Here is a 21,620-nt window from a genome sequence, read left to right on the forward strand (position 1 = left end):
CACTTCATTGATTTAACTTTGTAGATTGTTATCAGTAATTAATGTATTTTATTCAGCCATGTGGTCAAGTGAACTGTATCATGCTTCCAAGTGTATCATTATATTATATTATTATTATTACCTTGCTGTTGTTAGCGTGTGCTGGCTAAAGGTCATGTTTGTGGGGTTCACAGGCTGGAGTTGTGTTAATGTGTTTAATTACTCTCAAAGGACAAAAGAGATAATGACCTGTTGACCACCTCTAACATAATTAGTGTGATAGTTACTTCACCTAACTTTGCTACTTATTGCACAAGCAGTTAAAGTGAAACTGTTGTGGTGCCAGGAGCCATGTAATATTACAGCATGTTGGATCATTTTGACAGTTGTTTGTACCTACAGAGGTGAGAGGTATTTTTCTTACCGGGACATCCCCTGAGGCCGGCACACTGTGGCCACTGGGTCGTAATTAGCTGTTTCCAGACTGGCTGCAGTCAGGCCTGTCCCCTGAGCTCTGGCCTGTTGTTCGCCACGGTGGAGGCACATGGGAGGTCACAGCAGAGGACACTAATGACACTCATTACAGTATCCTTACATGAGCTGTGGGCTTCTGTGACTTAACATTGGTGTTATCTAAATAAACTGTATCATACTAATTGGAAATCGCTTCTTTCTTTCAACCCACTCGGAGACACACACACACACACACACACACACACACAGTAAAAAGCTGACATCACTTTTAGGATGCACTGTCTGTTCACTTTGTTACCATATTGTGACCTCTTTGACCTTCTGTAAAAGTGTAAAAGTGTTTTGGGTCACTTAACCTCACATCCTGGCTCCTCATGAATAACCCTGACATTCGTATCGATTCCCCACTGACGATAGTCACCGGCTCAACTTTGATTCGTATTGTTGTTTTGTCGTCAGTCAAGTCAAATGTCTGGAAACTGCACTTCTGCAGGGAAGAGGAAAGTAGATCAAACGCATCAACAGACGGGGGCGGACAAATGTGTTGCAGCAGACTATCGGGCACAGCAGAGCATGTGTGTGAATTGGAAAATAAGATGTGATAGTTTTTTCTTGCAAATGTATGACTTTAACCTCGGAAATTCAGTTTTTATATTACCCCCCGTCCCCGGCTTTTTTTCAACCTACAATGGCCCTAATCTGTATCTTTGACCATGTGTAATAAAATCTGAAAAAACAAAACACAACAAAGTGCACAAAAATGATAGATTTCTACATATGTTACATTTAATTCAGCATCCATCAAGGTTCTCAAAAAACAAAATGTTAATCAAAAGGCAGGCAGATCATATAACAGGCCCTCATAAATAAACATTGAAAAAACAAGTTTCCCTTTGTATGTATCCCTTCGACCTTGTGTAATAAACTCCACTCCAAAAGTGCACAAAAATATGTGGATATTTATTCCTGTAGCCTTAATTATGGAAGTGCAGTTGACAAACTAGCCTTTCTTCGAGGCGATGAACAAGCTCTGTGGCAGAGGGAGTCCATCAAGCCTCTTAACATCATCGCCGCAGCAGCTGACTCCTCATCAGATATTGCAGAGGAGCCTGATGAGGCGCCCAGTACCTCTGCTCCAGGGCCATCCACTACCAAACCGACTGTCTGGGGCTCCCAAAAGGCCAAAGACAAAAAAATAAACAAACCTGAATACCCTTATTGGTGTCTTTGGGAAGTTGGTGGAGAAACACAAGTAGCCTTTTCATTTTTTGGGTTTAAATATTTTAATATATTTTTCTAAACCCTATGGATTTGTTTAATTAGATTTTTTTGTAAGTATGTGTGGCTATAAATTACACAGGTTTCCTTAAATCAAATGATTCCTCAGTTAAAAGCTGTATGACATTAAACATGAGCTGCTTTTCATCCGTCTCAGTGCAGAGTTCTTTGAGCAGTGGTGGAAGACGTATTCAGTTCCTTTACTTAGTAAAAGTACTAACACCACACATTTGAAAATACTCCACTACAAGAAAAAGTCTTGCATTCAAAACCTTACTGAAGTGAAAGTATGAAGTATAATCAGCTAAATGTAGTTAAAGTGTGACAGTGAAAGTCGTCCCTGTGCAGTAAAACGCTTCCTGTCAGTGTTTATTATATTCCTGCTGCATTCATGTGTGTGTTGCATTTTACTGCTGCAGATGTTTCAGGTTGAGCTCATTTTAACTGCTTTATATCCTGTTGGGTAGTTTCATCTGCAGCAATGCATCATGGTCTATAAGGTCATCACGTGTTTGCAGCGTCGCTGTCCTGTGAGAACCACGTATCAGAGAAACAGCCTGTTTTCAGCTCTGTGACGATGCGTTTCCCAGCTGATCCGAGGAGGGGTTAAAGAGTTTATTCAGCTTCAGGAGGAGGAGAGTTTCCTCAGCACGTGAAGGAAACTCTTCATCCTTCAGCTCGTCACAAACACCTGGAGATACGAGGTTTCCACTGGACAGGAAGGGGATGAAGAACTGTGATCTGTAAAGTAAGTGAAGCCGTCAGACAAACATGGGGAAGTAAAAAGTACAATATCTGCCTGTGAGACGTGGTGGAGTAGAAGTATAAAGTAGCATAAAATGGAAATTCTCAAGTATCTCAAAACTGTACTTTGTAAAGTACTTTATACTTTGTGCTTGAGTAAATGTACTTAGTTACATTCTACCACTGGAATCGAGATTTCCAACATGAATATTGAAAGAGTTTGCTTTAAGGGAGATTTGTGGGTGCAAAACAGAATGGGAGTTGAAATGTCATTCTGGAGTAAAAACTTTTAGATCAATAACAAACAAAAATCACAGAAGGCTGTATTGTAGTTATTTAAAGCTCTATGACCACAAAATTAAATGATTTCAACAAGTTGGACAGAAATTTTTTAATGGTAAAACAGGGTTGTGGTAGCTGGTATTAATGTAAACTGAAGGGGATTTGACTCAGCCCAACATTAATTTCAATGTACAACAAAAAATCATCTGCTCACATATCTAATGAGGCCTAATGAGGCCTGAAGGTGCTAGGGTGTCGATATGGGTGCACATAGCCTGTCCCCTATGTGGGCCCCACTCTTCTCCTGGATCTTATGTCGGTCAAGTGGAGCAGGGGGACCAGGTTCTTCAGACATCTCCATGTGTGAGGCTCACATTGTGGGGGAATGCACAGGCCAGGGCAAGTTCTGAACAGAAATTGGGCATAACCTCCTGTGTTCCATAAGGTGGCCCACCACAGTGCCATGAGCCCAAATGTCCTCTCAATTATAGAACGGGCGCTGCCATGGGTGTCTGAAAGGGGTTATAATTCCTTGTAAGACAAGGGTGGCCTCCATTTCCCAGGAGAAAAAAAAGGTTGGGAGCACAGGAAATTGAAATAAACAGGGCGGTTTCTCAAATGTATATGAGAAACGTATATCAGTGAAGTGGCATGAATTATTTTTGAAGGGGATGATACTGTGGTTGATTTCCATCAACGGTCATATGAAGATGATAAGTTAGATATATTTGGTAACCCAGATGACGATATTGAGGCAAGTATTGGCTCCTGAGACAGACAAACGTTGATGAACTCACAGTGTTATCATGTACTGAACCTCCAGAAATCTCCCAGAGGAGTCACAGATGCCTTGAAGTTAGAGTGAAACTGTAGTTAAAATAATCTAACTGGTTATTTTTGGTTTAATTCGTATGTCGCCCCCACAGCCTTATTGAAGGCCTCATGCTGTGCCAGCTGTCCAAATCCTCATCTTCCTCCAAGGTGTTTGGACTGGGGAAGAAAATTACCTTAGACTTGCATCTGTGATTCTCCTTGGCAATCCTCTGCACAACTCTAAAAATGGTTGACTTTGGCACATCAAAAGCCCGTGCTGTCACCCGGTAAGACAACCCATGGGCCAGCCAAAAAACAAAAATAAGGACCTCCAAATGATGTCCCCAGCCATGATCGCTCTCCTGGTGCAAAATGTTTAGAAGACTGTTGAAAGCCAATCCTCATGTCTCGCTCCACATCCATGTACATGCTGAGGATTGGCACATGGTTGTTCAGCCCCCTATCATGTTTTGCGGTTGTCAAGGTAACGTGATATGCCACAAAGTGCTGTCCCATTCCCAGTTTATACCATTTCGAGCCCTTGCAGCCTCTCGCACTCAAGCACTTACCAGGTGACTTCAATAAAATCTGCGAGGGTTCAGGCCTTAGGCTTTAGGGGGGTCATTGGGCTTGGGCTCTTGTCTTCTCATCAGATTCTCATTGTGAGACTGTCCTTGCAAGATAAGCCTCAGAACAGAGGAATGTCAGCAAGTGCCCCGAAACGACATGTGTTTACGTTCAAGTGACAAAGCCCTGTAGTGCCTGTAGGAATCATGACGAAAGCAAAAAGGAAGTAGTCAGGTGACAGCAGGTTGGGGTAGATGGATGGGTCAACAAAACGTCTGTTTAACACGGGAGACATCTGTTTGTTGCCTGTTTCCTACTGTGAGTCAACGTTGTCTTGTTAAACAATGTATATTGTCTTTCCCAAACCTTAAGCACTTGGTTATTGCAGTTGAAGTTGAAGAGAATGGCTTCATACAATAGCGTTTGTATTGCTGACTATTTGACAGGATATTTGTTTGTGGTTAAAAATGTAGATATATTAATTACAACAGAGACGGATGCTATACTGTAGGTGACAAATGCAAATAATAACACTCATATATTTCCTACAGCTACCATTAAATATTGAAACAAGGCAATTAAGCTTATAAATATCACATCAGGAATAGAAATAATAACAATTTCCAAGAAAGCAAAAAAATAAATAAATCAAGGATTAAAACTAGCAATAGGAACATACATGAAATACTAAGCAAATAAATAAACAAAAACTACATCACACCACTTGGTCATAGATTAAAGAAATGCCAACAGCTCGGCGCAAGCAAACATCGGCCTTTAATTAGCTAAATAAATTAAGTGATACTGGAAAACGGAACATCAAACCACTACAAGAAAACAAATACAAGGCCCATCTGCATGATAACAACAAAATTAAGATATACATACTTAATCCACATGGACGCACAAACTGAATGATTAAAAAGAGGAGCCGACTTTTCATGCCCATCTGTTGGATTCCACACTGCCCATCTACAGCAGTTAAACATTTAGAACAATGTTTCAATTTGACTGCAAGAGATTAGAGATTTGAAACTGTTTTGGGAGGCAAGAATAAAATGATGTCGTCCCTCCGTTAGTGGCATCACATCAGAAAACACTTGTCATTCTGGACTGCAAGGACAAACAACGTATTTTGGTGTTACATTTGGAGGACTTGTTGGCACTGCCCTTCCTGCCCTATGATTATCATGGCAAAAGACCCTTATTCTATCTGTTACACCTGTTCAGGAATGTAACAGGCTTACAACTGTCATCCAGGTGTGTACGAGGCAACAACGGAAAGGACCCAAATGCAGACAACTGGGTAAAAGGAACCGTTCAGTGATTTATTGGTAAAATTAAGATACATGAGCTTACTGGCATGGGTAGCAAGTCCAAATGGAAGTAACTGAGAATGCAACAGATTCCCAGGAATGGGGCAGGAAAAACTGCAGGCAGGTACAAGTGCAGGTACAGGTTCAGGTTCAGGTTCAGGTGGCTGGAAAGCAAAGGCATGAAGCAACATTGACAGTCTGGCCATGAGCAGGTGGAGATGGGCTGACATTAATACTGCGGAGGGTAATTGGGGAATGAGGAACAGGTTAGCAGGTGGATGTAGAAGTCAGGTGACTGGGACAGGTGGGACAGGTCTGGAGTGCAGGAGCGTCTTCGGTGGCTGTGGCTCAGGGCAGACCGATGACTGAAGGGCAGAGGTGGCTGCAAGGGGTTCTGGCAGCTGAGGCTCTGTGGCGCTGTGCAGTGGAGAGAGGCCGAGGAGCTGGACAGTAAGAACGTCGATGGCCTTGGAAGCCATGGGGACCACGCCTTCTTCTTTTTAGCCCCAAGTGGCTTGGAGGCAAGGAAAAGGAACAGATAGGGTAGGGAAGTTGGACACTAATGAAAGATTGACTAATGGTTTGGTCTTTTCATGGGATTTGTTTGACAATAGTCAAGGTGGATGGTTGTATGTTTATAAGGAGAACCTTGATTGAAAAGCACATATTCAGCCCATTTCAACAGAGGTGAAGATTATATGGTAATATTGGTACATCAGTCCCAGGAAACAGTCTTTTCAACCATCTCAAGTGAAACAGTATCACCAAATGGTGCAACAAATATATTTTGTCCATTCCCATAGCTATTTGAATAAAGTTATAGTACTGTACCATTGTTGTTGAATGGGGCACAGAACACATTACATGCCGCAGTAAAGCAGGTGAAACAAGGCTTCCAGAGTTTGACAAAGTTGGTCACATGTTATTGCCTCTATTGGCAAAGAGTTTAATGAGATCCATGGAGGGTGAAGCAGCCTGATAAAAACATTTCACAAACTCAAACTGTGCACTTTCTTAACTATAGAGATGATGTCATTCTACCTGCATTTTAAAGTCAGATAACTGAATGAATAAGACATTCAAATACAGATTATACGGTAAATCCATTTACAAAGTGAGACTGTAATTTCAGTATGTCTGTAATATTATCCTCCTGCTTAATTGATTAATGCTCATTTTTGACAACCTTAATGGATGAAGAATCAAATGTAACATATATAACTCTAAGTGGGTATGTAGAAGTAGAAAAATACAGATATGTTTATTTTGTGATTATGTTCACAGTATATATTCTAATAATCTGCTGTAATTCCACTATTGTATGCCTCATTGTGATTCACCGAAACCTCCATGAGCCTATGTACATTTTCATTGCAGCTTTGCTAATCAACTCTGTTCTTTACAGCACTGCTATCTACCCAAAGCTTTTGATTGACTTTTTATCAGAAAAACAGATCATATCACATTCAGTTTGTCACTTGCAATATTTTTCATTTTACACTTTAGGTGGTTCAGAATTCTTACTGTTGGCAGCCATGGCTTATGACAGGTATGTGTCTATATGTAAACCTCTGCAATATCCAACTATCATGAGAAAAACCACTGTCAGTATTTTCTTGGTTTTGGCTTGGCTTGTGCCTGCTTGTCAAGTCGCAGGGTCAACTACATTGAGTGCTAACAGAAAAATCTGTAACTTTACATTGAAAGGAATCTTTTGTAACAATTCAATTTACAAACTTCACTGTGTGAGTTCAAGAGCACTATCTGTGTATGGTGTGATTGTTTTGTTGAATATTGTATTTTTTCCAATGCTCTACATATTTTTCACGTACACAAAGATATTCATAATATCCTATCGAAGTTGTAGAGAAGTCAGGACAAAAGCTGCACAGACCTGTTTACCCCACCTGTTGGTTCTAATCAACTTTTCATTGTTGTGTACATATGATATTATTATACTTAGACTGGAATCAGATATTCCAAAAACTGCACGTTTAATAATGACTTTACAAGTGGTTTTGTATCATCCTCTGTTCAATCCAATCATATATGGCCTAAAAATGAAAGAAATTTCTAAACACCTAAAGAGGTTGTTCTATCAAGTAAATCAAGTAAAATGATCTGTTGTATTAATGCTGACAAATAATGTACAGTCATTTATTCTTTTTTTCTTTGACAGTTATTCAAAGTCTATTTTATTCTATCAGGTAATCATAAGTTTCATTACTCATTTATCATTTTCCCTTCAATTAGCCGTACCGAAACAGAACCTTGTTACTAATAATGATTCCTATGAGTAACATTATCTCTAGTTGTATTGATGAAGTTCGTAATGGCCATAAAGTGAAGATGAGAACATTTTAAATATTGAAAAGTAAAGACTTTAAGATAAATTAATGCTGTTGGTTAATATTTAAACTCTGAAGCCTTGAACACAAAAGCACTTGACCGTGTTTCACTGATTTTTCTCTTGTAATTTGTTAATATATGGAATTGACCCCAACAGGAGGCACAAAACTAACTGGAGAGTTTGTAGTTTGTACATGCCCACACAGTCATAATTAGGCAAGATAAGTTAAAATAAAAAACACTGAGGGCACTATAAGGCAGACTTTGAATTGTGAAGGATCAGGAAGATCTGTGAAATTTAAATATAACAAATAAATGGCAGAAAATAGCTGCAGCTTCTTCTCGTTACAGTAAAGCTAAATATAAGACAAAGCTAAGTAAATGTGATTCAAGCTACCTATCAACAATAACCACAATTTTATATTTTCCTGTACATGGTACTTTTTTGTTTAAATTGAGACAGTTATGATAAATAAAAAGGTTAAAGTCCACTGTTAAGACTTGAGGGGAGCGATCTTAAATTGGTACCAATACACAACAGAATACACAGCTGGGGGCCTAACATTAACCAAGTTGGGTAATTGATTATAAGCTACCGGCAACAGCAGTTTGAGCTCTACCAGAAAGATATCATTTGAACCAGCTGTAAGCAGAATTAAACCCATTGAAGTCTTGAAGTCATTATAATGTCCAGTGCTACCTTTAGTCATCAGGGGCTGCAGTACTGAAACTTCCTAACTTGCAGATCTTATCTTAACTGTTTGGTAACCATGGTAATTAGAGTTAGGACCTGATTTAGGAAAAAAGCCATTACAGATGAACAGTTCCTGTCGTATGACCGGTTTTAGGGCCCAAACGCAGAACACACGGGACAGAACACGATAAGTTGAACGCAGTCTTTATTGAACAGATAGTAGCTGGGGAGGGAGTAGTTTGCCGTAGTTGGTGGCCGCCTCGACCCGGCCCGGTCGAGTATGGAACTGGTGGCGCTCCGGATGGAGACGAGGCGAGCTGGCTCTGGACTGGTGGGCGTAGTGGAAGTGGCTGAACCGACCAGGCGGAGGGCTAGTGACAGCCGGCAGGCTCTGGAGGCGGGATCGGCTGGATGGCGGGACTGACGTGGTGACAGATCTCTGACTGATCCGATGAGCAGTCTGGAGCGTTGATCACTGGCAGCGAGTGTGTCTAAGGCGGAGAGAAATCAGAATTGCTGACTGGCAAATAAGAAACACTTTTAATTGTGCCTTACTTGTGGCCGTTGCGAAAGTGGCGTACACATGTACGGGGACGATCTGGCGGCGGTGGAGTGGAAGTGCCTGGTATGTGAACGGTAGAGACTGATGAAGATGGGATGCAGGTGTGCCGGTGATGGGATGCAGGTGTGCCGGTGATCAGCTGCAGTCAGGTGACCAGGAAGCCAGGCCAGAACACAGACACGCAAACATAAAACAATGACAGACAGGGGAGAGCCAGGAGACATAAGGTAGGGTAGAAACACCGGGTTACATGAGGATCAGAGGGGCATCAGTGGCTAGCTATGACAGTTCCTAAGTCAATGTTCCTATCCTAACTTAAAGGCGGGGTCAGCGATTCTAATCCAACACAACCCTTTTTGTCAGATTCAGCAAATATCTCCTCACGGTCCGCTAGCTGTCCGTTCAGTGTGTGCGTTGAAAAAAAACTCTGGTGTTTGTACTCAGCCCTGGCTCTGTAAATGGGAAACAAACAAAAAACACTGTTCCAGCCATGATTTGTGTGTCAGGTGACGTTAAACGACTTGCCCACAAACACTCAGCTGATTCTCTAGTTTGCTGCTGTTATGCTGCTGTTGTGATGTTAGCTGTAGCAGCAGGAGAGTTGTGAGCGTCGCTGTCTGGAGCTGCTGTGCTGCTCTGGGAAACCATCTCTCTGTCCGTCCTCTCTGGCTGTTAGCTTCGCAGCAGCAACTGTAGGGACAGTTTGCTAACCCACAACCTAGCTAACGTTAGTTACATTACTTGATGTGTTGATGTTCGCTCGATAACTAATATTTGTCATGGTATTGGATTTCTCCAGAATCACATACACCACCTTTAAGACAGAAAAAGTGTATTACACAAGCTTCCTAACTTCCCAAAATCTTAAATAAACTGTCATAACTTAACTGTTAAGCTGTCCTAACTTAAATTTTTCTACCAGGTAGTGTTAGCTAACTTGTTTAATCTGTATGACTGTTCTTTTATTGTTTTTACACAACCAACGAAATGTTAACAGGCAGAAAATATTCACTGAGAGGCTTGTGGCATAGCCCACTCTCTTCTTTTAATCTCCCAAGTTAGTCTTGTTGTAAATTTCCCAAAAAGAACATATTTGGATTTCTGTATAGAAGTTACCAACACTTCTAATTCATCTGTCTTGAAGTTAAATGCGAGTCTTTGTTTTTGCTCCACTTTCTTTTGTATATTTCAGTGCTTGTTTCAGAATGTTTCACTGAGAAAAACCAATGGTTGTTTAGCTCGGCGAGATGAGAAAAGTAGCGTTGGTTGCTAGGTAACAGACATAAAAGTTGAAAAGCGATGTTGGATTGAATATTTAGGATTTCTTAACCTGACATAAGATAGGATTCTTAAAGTTAGTTAGGATTTGTTTCTGTAATACCAAATTGGGAAAAATCCTATCTTAGACTCTTCCAGTCTTAACTTAAGACCTAAGATAGGAAGTTTCTGTAGTATGGCGCCAGATCTCACCACAAAGTTCAGTATTAATTTTCATGCTGTGAACTATGTCTCTCCATGATTCATACTGAAGTATTCTGACACTAGAGCTTGAATATTTAATTACTCTAACTCTTTTGTCAAAGTTGTGTGGACTAGAGCATTGTGCAAACATAATATTAAATGCACTGGTAGTGTGAAACATAAGACATTGTGGGGGGCACCAATATAATTGCAACAAAAATATTTTATTAGTTTCAATTCCATATATTAACAAATATAGTTTAAACATATAAAAGTCTTGACTTTTCAACATTTAAAATGTTTATCTTCACTTTATGGCCATTATGAACTTGCAGTTTGGGCATGCCCACAGTCGTAATTAGGTAACATAAGTGAAAACTCCTCTCTGTGGGACTATGGGTCTGAAGGGACTTTAAAACTGAATTTCGACATCTGTGGAATTTAAATATAACAAATAAATGGAAACATATAGCTGTAGCCTTTTCATCCTACAGAAAAAGATAACGCTAAGTAAATGTGAGCCAAGATGTTTGTAATTAAATGTGTTTCAACAAAAAACACAATTTTATATTTTCCTGTACATGGTACTTTTTTGTTTAAATTGAGACAGTTATAAAAATTAAAAAGTCCACTGGTAAGACTTGAGTAAAGATGGGTACAGAGGCCCGGTCTTAAATTGGTACCCATTCCTGAACCAACATACATTTGTGCTGCTATCAGTATTTGCAGTATTTGAACATCATTCATTTAATTCAATTTAATTTATATAGCACCAATTCATAATAGAAGTTATCTCATTGCACTTTTCCTATACAGCAGGTCTAGACGGTACTCTTTATAAGTACTCTTTAACAGTAGGCATTTTAGCTTGCCTAATGTTAAATAAACTATTTCTCCATTTCCCATCTGCTAATGACGTGTTTGTGAGACACATTTCAGTATTGAGTTGGAAAATAAATATTATTTATGGATAGAATGAATAGCAGGGGAACTAATATTGGCCCTTAACAAGTTGGGGACTTGATTTTAAGCAATCGGCAACAACAGTTTAAGCTCTACCAGAAAGATATACAGTATTTGAACCGGCTGTAAGCAGAATGATCAAAACCCATGGAAAGCAACTTATTTAACAACATGTGATCAAAATAGTGCAACACAATGTTACTTTTTACAAAGCTAGTTTACAATGTCAGTGTCATAGACAAAACTTTGATTCGATTACTTAGAAAAATGTCATGTTATGACGGCTTATATAAGTCTTATAAGTCACTCAAACTTTTTTTGGATCCTACTTGTTCCAGTTCTGCCTAGTCATCAGATCTCACCCCAGTCCAGTATTCCAGTCCACCACATTCTGACACAAGATGTTGAATATTTAATTATTCTTTTATCAGAGCTGTGTGGACTCGAGCATTGTGCAAACATAACATTGAACGCACTGAATGAATAAGCAGTTAAATGAATATAAGACATCAGTGGGGGGCACCAAGATCATTGCTACTAAAAATATTTTGTTAGTTTGAATTCCATATATAAAAAAATTACGAGATAAATATGTGTTCAAAGCTTCAAAGTGTTGACTTTTCAATATTTAAAATGTTCTCATCTTCAATTTTGAACTTCATTAATATAACCAGAGATAATGTTACTCATAGGAATCATTATTAGTAACAAAGTTCTGTTTCGGTACGACTAATTGAAGGGAAAATTATAAATGAGTAATGAAACTTATGATTACCTGATAGAATAAAATAGACTTTTGAATAACTGTCAAATTGATCCATCATTACATTGATGAAGCTGACTCTTTACTGTATGTTAGTTATCAAAACAAAACATTAAAAATACTTTTCAAGGACCATACAAATCATATCTCTACAACACATTATTAAGAATAAATGACTGTACATTATTTGTCAGCATTTATACAGCAGATCATTTTACTTGATTTACTTTACAGAACAACCTCTTTAGATGTTTAGAGATTTCTTTCATTTTTAGGCCATATATGATTGGATTGAAGAGAGGATGATACAAAACCACCTGTAAAGTCATTATTAAATGTGCAGTTTTTGGAATATCTGATTCCAGTCTAAGTATAATAATATCATATGTACACAACAATGAAAAGTTGATTAGAACCAACAGGTGGGGTAAACAGGTCTGTGCAGCTTTTGTCCTGACTTCTCTACAACTTCGATAGGATATTATGAATATCTTTGTGTACGTGAAAAATATGTAGAGCATTGGAAAAAATACAATATTCAACAAAATAATCACACCATACGCAGATAGCGCTCTTGAACTCACACAGTGAAGTTTGTAAATTGAATTGTTACAAAAGATTCCTTTCAATGTAAAGTTACAGATTTTTCTGTTAGCACTCAATGTAGTTGACCCTGCGACTTGACAAGCAGGCACAAGCCAAGCCAAAACCAAGAAAATACTGACAGTGGTTTTTCTCATGATAGTTGGATATTGCAGAGGTTTACATATAGACACATACCTGTCATAAGCCATGGCTGCCAACAGTAAGAATTCTGAACCGCCTAAAGTGTAAAATGAAAAAAATTGCAAGTGACAAACTGAATGTGATATGATCTGTTTTTCTGATAAAAAGTCAATCAAAAGCTTTGGGTAGATAGCAGTGCTGTAAAGAACAGAGTTGATTAGCAAAGCTGCAATGAAAATATACATAGGCTCATGTAGGTTTCGGTGAATCACAATGAGGCATACAATAGTGGAATTACAGCAGATTATTAGAATATATACTGTGAACATAATCACAAAATAAACATATCTGTATTTTTCTACTTCTACATACCCACTTAGAGTTATATATGTTACATTTGATTCTTCATCCATTGGGAATGTCAAAAATTAACAATCAAACAGGCAGACAATATAACAGACATACCGAAATTACAATTGAGTCAAGAAGTCTCACTTTGTAAATGGATTTACCGTATAATCTGTATTTGAATGTCTTATTCATTCAGTTACCTGACTTTAAAATGCAGGTAGAATGACATCATCTCTATAGTTCAGAAAGTGCACAGTTTGAGTTCGTGAAATGTTTTTATCAGGCTGCTTCACCCTCCATGGATCTCATTAAATTCTTTGCCAATAGAGACAATAACATATGACCAACTTTGTCAAACTCTGGAACCAAAAGCCTTGTTTCACCTGCTTTACTGTGGCATGTACCCCCCTAATGTGTTCTGTGCCCCATTCAACAACAATGGTACAGTACTATAACTTTATTCAAATAGCTATGGGAATGGACAAAATATATTTGTTGCACCATTTGGTGATACTGTTTCACTTAGCACTGTTTCATTTGAGATGGTTGAAAAGACTGTTACCTGGGACTGATGTACCAATATTACCATATAATCTTCACCTCTGTAGAAATGAAAAGAATACATGATATTTGACACAAGGTTCTCCTTGTAACAGTATTCTGAAGTGTTAATTCTACCTGAAGAATTAAATCAGTTGCTGGCTGACAACCAAATGTCCATTTAGAACACAGAAGCAATGTCCACTTCTCATTTCAAAAGTCAAGACGTTTTCATGTGGTTACTCAACTGCATGCACAAACTCTTTCAGTAACAAAGAGAAGACAAAAAGAGGAAAGAACACAGTGCTCACACTTACTTGAATGTAGCTGGCCTCAGCTCTGCTTTCAAAAAATGTCCAGCAGATGGCACTGAATCACGTCTCAACGATTACTGGAACTTTAAACACCTACCACCAGATATGTCTAGACAGATTTGTCTCTATTTAGGCCAGCTCAGAGTCCTTCACATCCTTAGTCGTATGAGGAAAGCGACACGCCTGGTGAAAATATTTTGTCCAAGAATCTAGATGTACGAACTCTGCTATCATCTCCATGCATGACAGCTTTGGCAGTTCCAACAACTCTGAGTGCTCTTAGAGACTGGGGATCCACTGCCATTATCACTGACCCAACTGTCAAGTCTTCTTTGTCTTCTTGCCACTGGTGATGAGTCTGAAGGTCAGGTAGGTAATTTCAGGTGGAGCACTTCCAGAAGTGAACACTGAGAATTTTACTCTGCCGCCATAATTTTCTGCTCAGTAATTCAGACTCTGGGTAAGCTACATGTTGGGAGTAATGGGATTAGGGTCTTCTACGTTGGAGGACATGTATCCTAAGGGCTTGAAGTTCAGTATCCCCTCTATTTCAGTTTGACAGTTGATCCACAAAAGTGGGAAGCATTTGGTGGATTGAACTGGAACTCAATTTGCTCAGAAGCAAGCTGTTCTTTCAGCGATGAGGATACTGTTGTGAAAGCTTCATGAAATTCTGTGCTACCACATTAAAAGGTTGCTGCCTTCATAACAAAAGACTTCAAGGGACTTTCTTCTCCTGGCAACCAGGCATTGCAAGAACATGAGGAAAGCATCACCCAGATGAGGCTACCCAGGAGGTCAATTTAAACAGCCTTTGCAGAGACATTTGTAAAGAATGCCCCAACGCTTCTCCCTCCTTCTGCCTATTCTCACAAGGAATGGGCCCAAACACTCCATGCTAATTGAGTAAAATTCTCCTTAGGCCGGAGGGAGGAAAGTGTGCCATCACTAGTAATTCTGGCTTCACTTGATCCATATTAGAATTTGCTAATGGATCATCTGCCTTGGGACCAGGATGATGCAGCTTTTGGTCAATGTTTTTTTTATCAGATGTTTAGTGATTAGATATAATGGATCCATGACAATGGGATGCACAAAGACCATATTTAAATCACTGCGGTGGAAATGGTCTCCAACTCTGATTAGCTTTGTAGCAGCATTAAACTCTGGTGCCAAGGTCAACAAGCGACCCTGATGGTAAGGGTTTACCCGTCCGCAGATGCACAAGGTCATCAAGGAAGCTGTCTGGCTGGGCTTGTCCGAGTAGTAATAATTAATCCTGTCAGAAGTCTTCTACTCATAGTGAGTTTAACAAGTGGGCTGTAGCCTCCAGCAGCTCCAGAAAAGTGTTAAACTGACTAGCTTCAGGGAGTGGTGGCATTGTGTTGGTTGATAATTGGCCACAGAAAGTTGGTTTCTGCTGTTCTTGTAGGGGGTCAGGACAGTCTTTAGGCTTTGTTGGCCAGAATGATGGGGTTTGCCACAGGAACTAAGGTCCTTGACTTTAGCGACTGCCCTCCTTAATCTGAGCCAGTGTCTTGACACAGTTAATGTCATCCAAAGGGTTGCTCTGAGTCAACTTATCGCCCGTCTTGTGGATCTGTAAGTTTATGGTTTTCTAAAACCCTTGTGCCAACAAACACCTTAAACTTACAGGACTCTGACTGAATCCATGTCAGGACAGTGGTGGTCTCCGTCTAGTAGGAGAAGTTGTGTATTTTCAGTGAGTTTCTTTATAACTACACCTAGTTGAGCTGCAGTAAGTGCTGCACAAAGTTCTAGCCTGAATATTGATAGTTTCAAAAGTTGCCTTTTGAGAGCAGCTCTGGATCTTGCAGCTGAAAAGGCTACTGAAAAATCTGAGACAGCTGAGGAAACTCTTCCTCACAGGCAAGCCAGGTGTTAAGTATGTCATTTGTAGAGCCGGGTCATCCCATTTTAGGTTCTTAACCCAGAGACCTTTTACCAAGATCTTTGCTTGGGTAACATAGGGATCAAATTGGCTGGCAAGAACTTGGTATATGTGACGCATGGTATGAGCTTCCTTTTCTATTTGGCCTTGTTTGTAGGAATGTATATCTAGGAGACACTGCCAGATCAGTCCATGAGCACATTTGTATGGCTCTGAAACTGGGTGAGCCACAGTTTGCTACTCTCCGATGAGCTTTCTGGAGATAGTTGGGTTTTCACCTCAGAACGGTTACTGGCCCATTGTCCCAACTCAAACCACCCTCAGTGAGAGGGTGGGGTAGCTCATCAGCTAGCTTCTTCATCCACAAAGGGAAAGCTATGCAGCCAATTGACAACGTAGAAACAGGCCTCTATGGGATGTGCACATATTCATCAGGCCTTCTGTGAAGATGGGTTACAAATTTCACATATGTAGCCTTCAAATAAAATTCACTTACTTGCTTAACAATGAGAATTTACACCTACTTGCCATTTCAGAAACACAATTAGATACATCAGTACAGAAGAACAGAAAGGCTTAGTGGTTCAGAGGGACAGAAAGAAAAAGGTGGCAATTAAGTCTGGTGATGCAGCTGACTGGAAGTCATACTGTCTAGTGAGAAACTAAGTTGCTAAAGTGAACAGGAAAAATAAAACAAGTTTTTATCAAAACTGGATAAATGGAGAACTTTAAATGATATTCTAGTTAGATCTACAGATAACACACCCTCTTTTATTGAGGTAGATGGTACTTTTATTTCAAAACCTCGTGATATTGCAAATTATTTTAATCAATACTTTGTAGAGAAAGTAGAAAAACTTGATGGTATCACATAATAAAATGGATGAACAATTAATTAAACATTGCTTTATGAAAGATAGTGTCTGTAAATTTGACTTTCAGCCAGTTACAGTTCAGCCACTTCTAAATGGCTTAAGAACTGAAAAACCATCAGGACTAGCTAACCTGGATGGGAAACTTTTGTTTCAGTTAGCCTCTGGTTGTATTTCATTACCTATTTGTCAAACTTTTATGTCCCACAGCCCAGAAGACTGCAAAAGTTATTTGTTTACCCAAAAACCAAAAGGAAATATTTGCAGGTGCCAACAGTCGCCCTATCAGCATTCTTCCTATACTTAGTAAGTTAATAGAGAGAGTGGTGTTTGATCAGGTTTCATACTTTTTCTGTGAACAAACTTAAACCAGAATTCCAACATACCTATAAAGACAGACATTCAAGTAGTACAGCTTTAATGCAGATGACCGTGGTTGATCAGTGGTTGAGTGATATAGACAGGAACAGAATGTTCGGTGCTGTCCTACTTGATTTCAGCGGTGCATTTGATTTAACTGACCATGAAATACTCCTAATGAAACTTGCTGCTTATGGTTTTAATTTTTCTGCCCTCGAATGGATGAGAAGCTACCTGACTGGTAGAATGCAAAAGGTCTTCTTTAATGGTAGTTTTGGTAGTGTGGTGTCTGAAGTTGCTTAGGACTGTTGCTTTTCTCTATATTTATTAATGATATGCTATTTATTTTACATAAAGCCCATTTTAGTATGTTTGCTGATGATGCCACTGCATTATGTTGTTACGTATATGTTATGCATATGTCCAAGAAAAGCATGGTTTTTGGCCCAAGCTATGCACTAAGGACAGAGAATCAATTATGTTTCTTAATCAAGGGTGCCTCTATTGAACATGTCAGTGAGGCTAAACTCTTGTTTAAGTAGTTGTTGCCAAGGCAACAGCTAATGGGGATCCCAATGAACAATAAACAATTACTGGGGACTTTTAGGCAATTTGGCCTATAAAACAAGTCTCTTATAAAACTCTCTTATCAAAGATGAGATCTTGAACGTTATCCAACGACCAAAGAATTAAAAACATGTGCTTTCCGGTTTCCTAACTCTAACAGAGCACTACTATTATTATGGACGTTATGTCAATCTTGAATGTTGCACACAGCCAAGATAATTGCAGTGTGACAGTGAAAGTACATTTTTACGCTTATAAAGTGAGGTTCATACTGTGTGTATCAGAAGTTACAGTGTATGGTGTTCAGTTAGAGCACTACGTTCTAAAATTTGTATCACCCTGCCAAACCATTATGTTTTCAGCATGACAGGCAATAAAACAATGCAGTTAAAAATGACAAGATAAAAGCTAATGGAGTTAGGGAGCAGAGTTAATTAAAAGAGTCCACTGTTTGAGGTGCTCAAATGGGGGTCTACAGTCAGTCATTGTCAAACTATTACCCCACTCTTACCATGTTATTACCAAGCTGTGATTCAGTTCAATTCAATTAAATCTTATTTATATAGCGCCAATTCATAACAGAAGTTATCTCATTGCGCTATCTCATTTCCTATAGAGCAGGTCTAGACTGTACTCTTTATAATATTAATTACAGAGACCCAACAAATCCCACCATGAGCAAGCATTTGGCGACAGTGGCAAGGAAAATCTTCCTTTAAGAGGCATAAACCTTGGACAGAACCAGACTCAATGCAAAGACCACGTAGAATTTTTTTTTTCATATATAGAGAAGAATAGTAATTGTAGTGTTAATATTAATAAATTAGTAATAATTGGAATGACAGCTATAGGAAGAATAATGTTAGCATCAGTAACAGTGCCAATAACAACAACTGTAGTAGCAGTTGTTGAGCAGGAACACGGGGGCAGCAAGTGGCCCACAACCACAGATCCAGACTCTGCAGCTCCGGAGGCAGAAATACCTGCTGAAAGCGACAGAAGGAGAGAGGAGAGAAACAAGAAAGCACAAAACTACGGAGAGAGAGAAGATGTTGAGTTAGTAACATGCAGTAATGGGATAAAAATGCATACAGATGGAGAGGGAGAGAAGGAGAGAGGAAAGAGGTGCATCATGGGAAGTCTCCCGGCAGTCTAGGCCAATAGCAGTATACCTAAGGGATGGTTCAGGACTCACCCAAGCCAGCCCAAATTATACGCTTTATCAAAGAGGAATGTCTTTAGCCTACTCTTAAATGTGGAGATGGTGTCTGCCTCCCGAACCCAAACTGGGACCTGATTCCACAGGAGAGGAGCTTGATAACTGAAGGCTCTGGCTCCCATTCTACTTTTGGAGACTCTAGGAACCACAAGTAACCCTGCATCCTGGGAGCGCAGTGTTCTAGTCAAATAATAATGTATTATGAGATCTTTATGATACAATGGTGCCAGACCATTAAGAGCTTTGTAGGTGAGGAGAAGGATTTTAAATTCTATTCTGGATTTTACAGGGAGCCAGTGCAGGGAAGCTAATATTGGAGAAATATGATTTTCCTAGTTCTTGTCAGTACACGTGCCGCAGCATTCTGGATCAACCGGAGAGTCTTAAGGGACTTATTCGGGCAGCCGGATAATGAGGAATTGCAGTAGTCCAGCCTAGAAGTAACAAATGCATGCACTCATTTTTCAGCATCATTTTGAGACAGGATGTGCCTGATTTTTGCAATATTACGTAGGTGAAAAAAGGCAGTCCTTGAAGTTTGTTTCATGTGGGAGTTAAAGGATAAATCCTGATCAAAGATAACTCAGAGGTTCCTTATGGTGCTGCTGGAGGCCAGGGCAATGCCATCTAGAGTAACTATTTCTTTAGATAATGTGTCTCGGAGGCGTCTGGGACCAAGTACAATAACTTGAGTTTTGTCAGAGTTTAACATCAGAAAATTGCAAGTCATCCAGGTCTTTATGTCCTTAAGGCTTGTCTGAAGTTTAGCTAATTGGTTAGTTTCATCTGGCTTGATCGATAGATATAATTGGGTATCATCTGCATAGCAATGAAAGTTTATGGAGTGCTTCCTAATAATATTGCCTAGAGGAAGCATATATAGGGTGAATAGAATTGGTCCAAATACAGAACCTTGTGGAACTCTGTGATTAGAGGATTTAAACCATCTTAGTGTGGCTCCTTTAATGCCAATTACATGTTCCAGTCTCTGTAATAGGATGTGATGGTCAATGGTGTCAAACGCAGCACTAAGATCTAACAAGACAAGTACAGAGACAAGTCCATTGTCTGATGCAATTAAAAGGTTATTTGTAATTTTCACCAGTGCTGTCTCTGTGCTATGATGCACTCTAAATCCTGACTGAAAATCCTCAAATAAACTATTGTTATTTAGAAAGTCACACAACTGATTGGTGACTGCTTTCTCAAGGATCTTAGAGAGAAAGGGAAGGTTAGATATAGGTCTATAGTTGGCTAAAACCCCAGGATCAAGAGTGGGCTTTTTTAGAAGCGGTTTAATTACAGCTACTTTAAAGGATTGTGGTACATAGCCTGTTAATAAAGACAGATTGATCATATCCAGTAAAGAAGTGCTAATTAAGGGTAAAACATCTTTAAGCAGCCTAGTTGGCTTACATGAATTAATCAGCTGAAGTCAGCTGAAGAAGGCTGACAGGAGCAAAGCAGCCAAAACACACATCAGGCTCTACAGCTGTTTCCAAGGTTTCTGTGTTTGAAGACAAGTCGGCACCGGTTAAAGGCAGGACTTGATGAATTTTTTCTCTAATAGTTAAAATTTTATCATTAAAGAAGCTCATTAAGTCATTGCTACTGAGAGCTATAGGAATACATGGTTCAATAGAGCTGTGATTCTCTGCCAGCCTGGCTACAGTGCTGAAAAGAAACATGGGGTTGTTTTTATTTTCCTCTATTAATGATGAGTAGTAAGCTGCTCTGGCATTACGGAGGGCCTTCCTGTATGTTTTAAGACTATCTTGCCAGACTAAACAATATTCTTCCAGGTTGTTGAAATGCCATTTCCTTTCAAGTTTTCGTAATGTTTGCTTTAATTTGCAGGTTTGGGGGTTATACCATGGAGCTAACTTTTATTATCTTCTTTTTTAGAGGAGCAATAGAATTGAGTGTTGTTCGCAGTGAGCCTGCAGCGCTATCAACTAGATGGTCAATTTGGTAGGGGCTGCAATTTGCATAGGAGTCCTCTGTTATATTGCGACATAACATTGAATTAAATGCAGATGGGATCGCTTCCTTGAATCTAGCCACAGCAATATCAGATAGACATCTAGAGTAAGAATTTTTGCCTAATGGTGTGTAGTCCAGCAATAGCAGTTCAAAAGTTATTAAATAATGGTCCGATAAAGATGGATTCTGTGGAAAGACTATTGAATGTTCAATTTCAATGCCATATACCAGAACAAGGTCGAGGGTGTGGTTAAAACAGTGACCTAACAGTGACAGTTACCTAAAATAACCACTTTATCTGTTTTAAGGACTAAACTGATAAAAACGCTGAGAATTCAGATAAAAACTCAGAATAAGGACCAGGAGCGCGGTACACTATAACAAATAGAATTGGCTGTCGTGTTTTCCAGGTTGGGTGTGAAAGACTAAGAACAAGGCTTTCGAATGAGTTATAATTTAGTTTAGGTTTAGGGTTGATTAATAGGCTTGAGTCGAAGATGGCTGCAACTCCGTCTCCTCGGCCGGTGCCTC

General features: G+C 39.4%; 2 protein-coding genes across 7 annotated transcripts; one reads left to right on the top strand and one right to left on the bottom strand.

Annotated features, from left to right (window-relative positions):
• The first annotated feature begins 6,502 nt into the window (after positions 1–6,502).
• Positions 6,503–7,573, top strand: LOC122885155 (olfactory receptor 10AG1-like). Its single transcript, XM_044215880.1, has one exon. The coding sequence runs from the start codon at positions 6,644–6,646 to the stop codon at positions 7,571–7,573; it is 930 nt and encodes a 309-aa protein (XP_044071815.1). The 5' UTR covers positions 6,503–6,643.
• Positions 7,574–8,646: 1,073 nt separating this feature from the next.
• LOC122885154 (olfactory receptor 52E8-like) lies at positions 8,647–13,566 on the bottom strand. 6 transcript variants are annotated; one of them, XM_044215875.1, is made up of 4 exons: positions 13,484–13,566; positions 13,026–13,068; positions 9,078–9,139; positions 8,647–8,987 (listed from the first exon to the last, which is right to left on the bottom strand). In XM_044215875.1, exons 1-4 carry the CDS (start codon positions 13,512–13,514, stop codon positions 8,647–8,649), a joined length of 477 nt encoding a protein of 158 aa, XP_044071810.1. In that variant the 5' UTR covers positions 13,515–13,566. The 6 variants fall into 6 exon arrangements, with proteins under 6 accessions (XP_044071810.1, XP_044071813.1, XP_044071811.1 ...); XM_044215878.1 differs by having other exon boundaries at positions 13,437–13,543; XM_044215876.1 differs by having other exon boundaries at positions 13,344–13,543.
• Positions 13,567–21,620: the final 8,054 nt, after the last annotated feature.

This window comes from Siniperca chuatsi, linkage group LG12 (assembly GCF_020085105.1).
Source record: "Siniperca chuatsi isolate FFG_IHB_CAS linkage group LG12, ASM2008510v1, whole genome shotgun sequence".
In the NCBI taxonomy this organism is placed as follows: Eukaryota; Metazoa; Chordata; class Actinopteri; order Centrarchiformes; family Sinipercidae; genus Siniperca; species Siniperca chuatsi.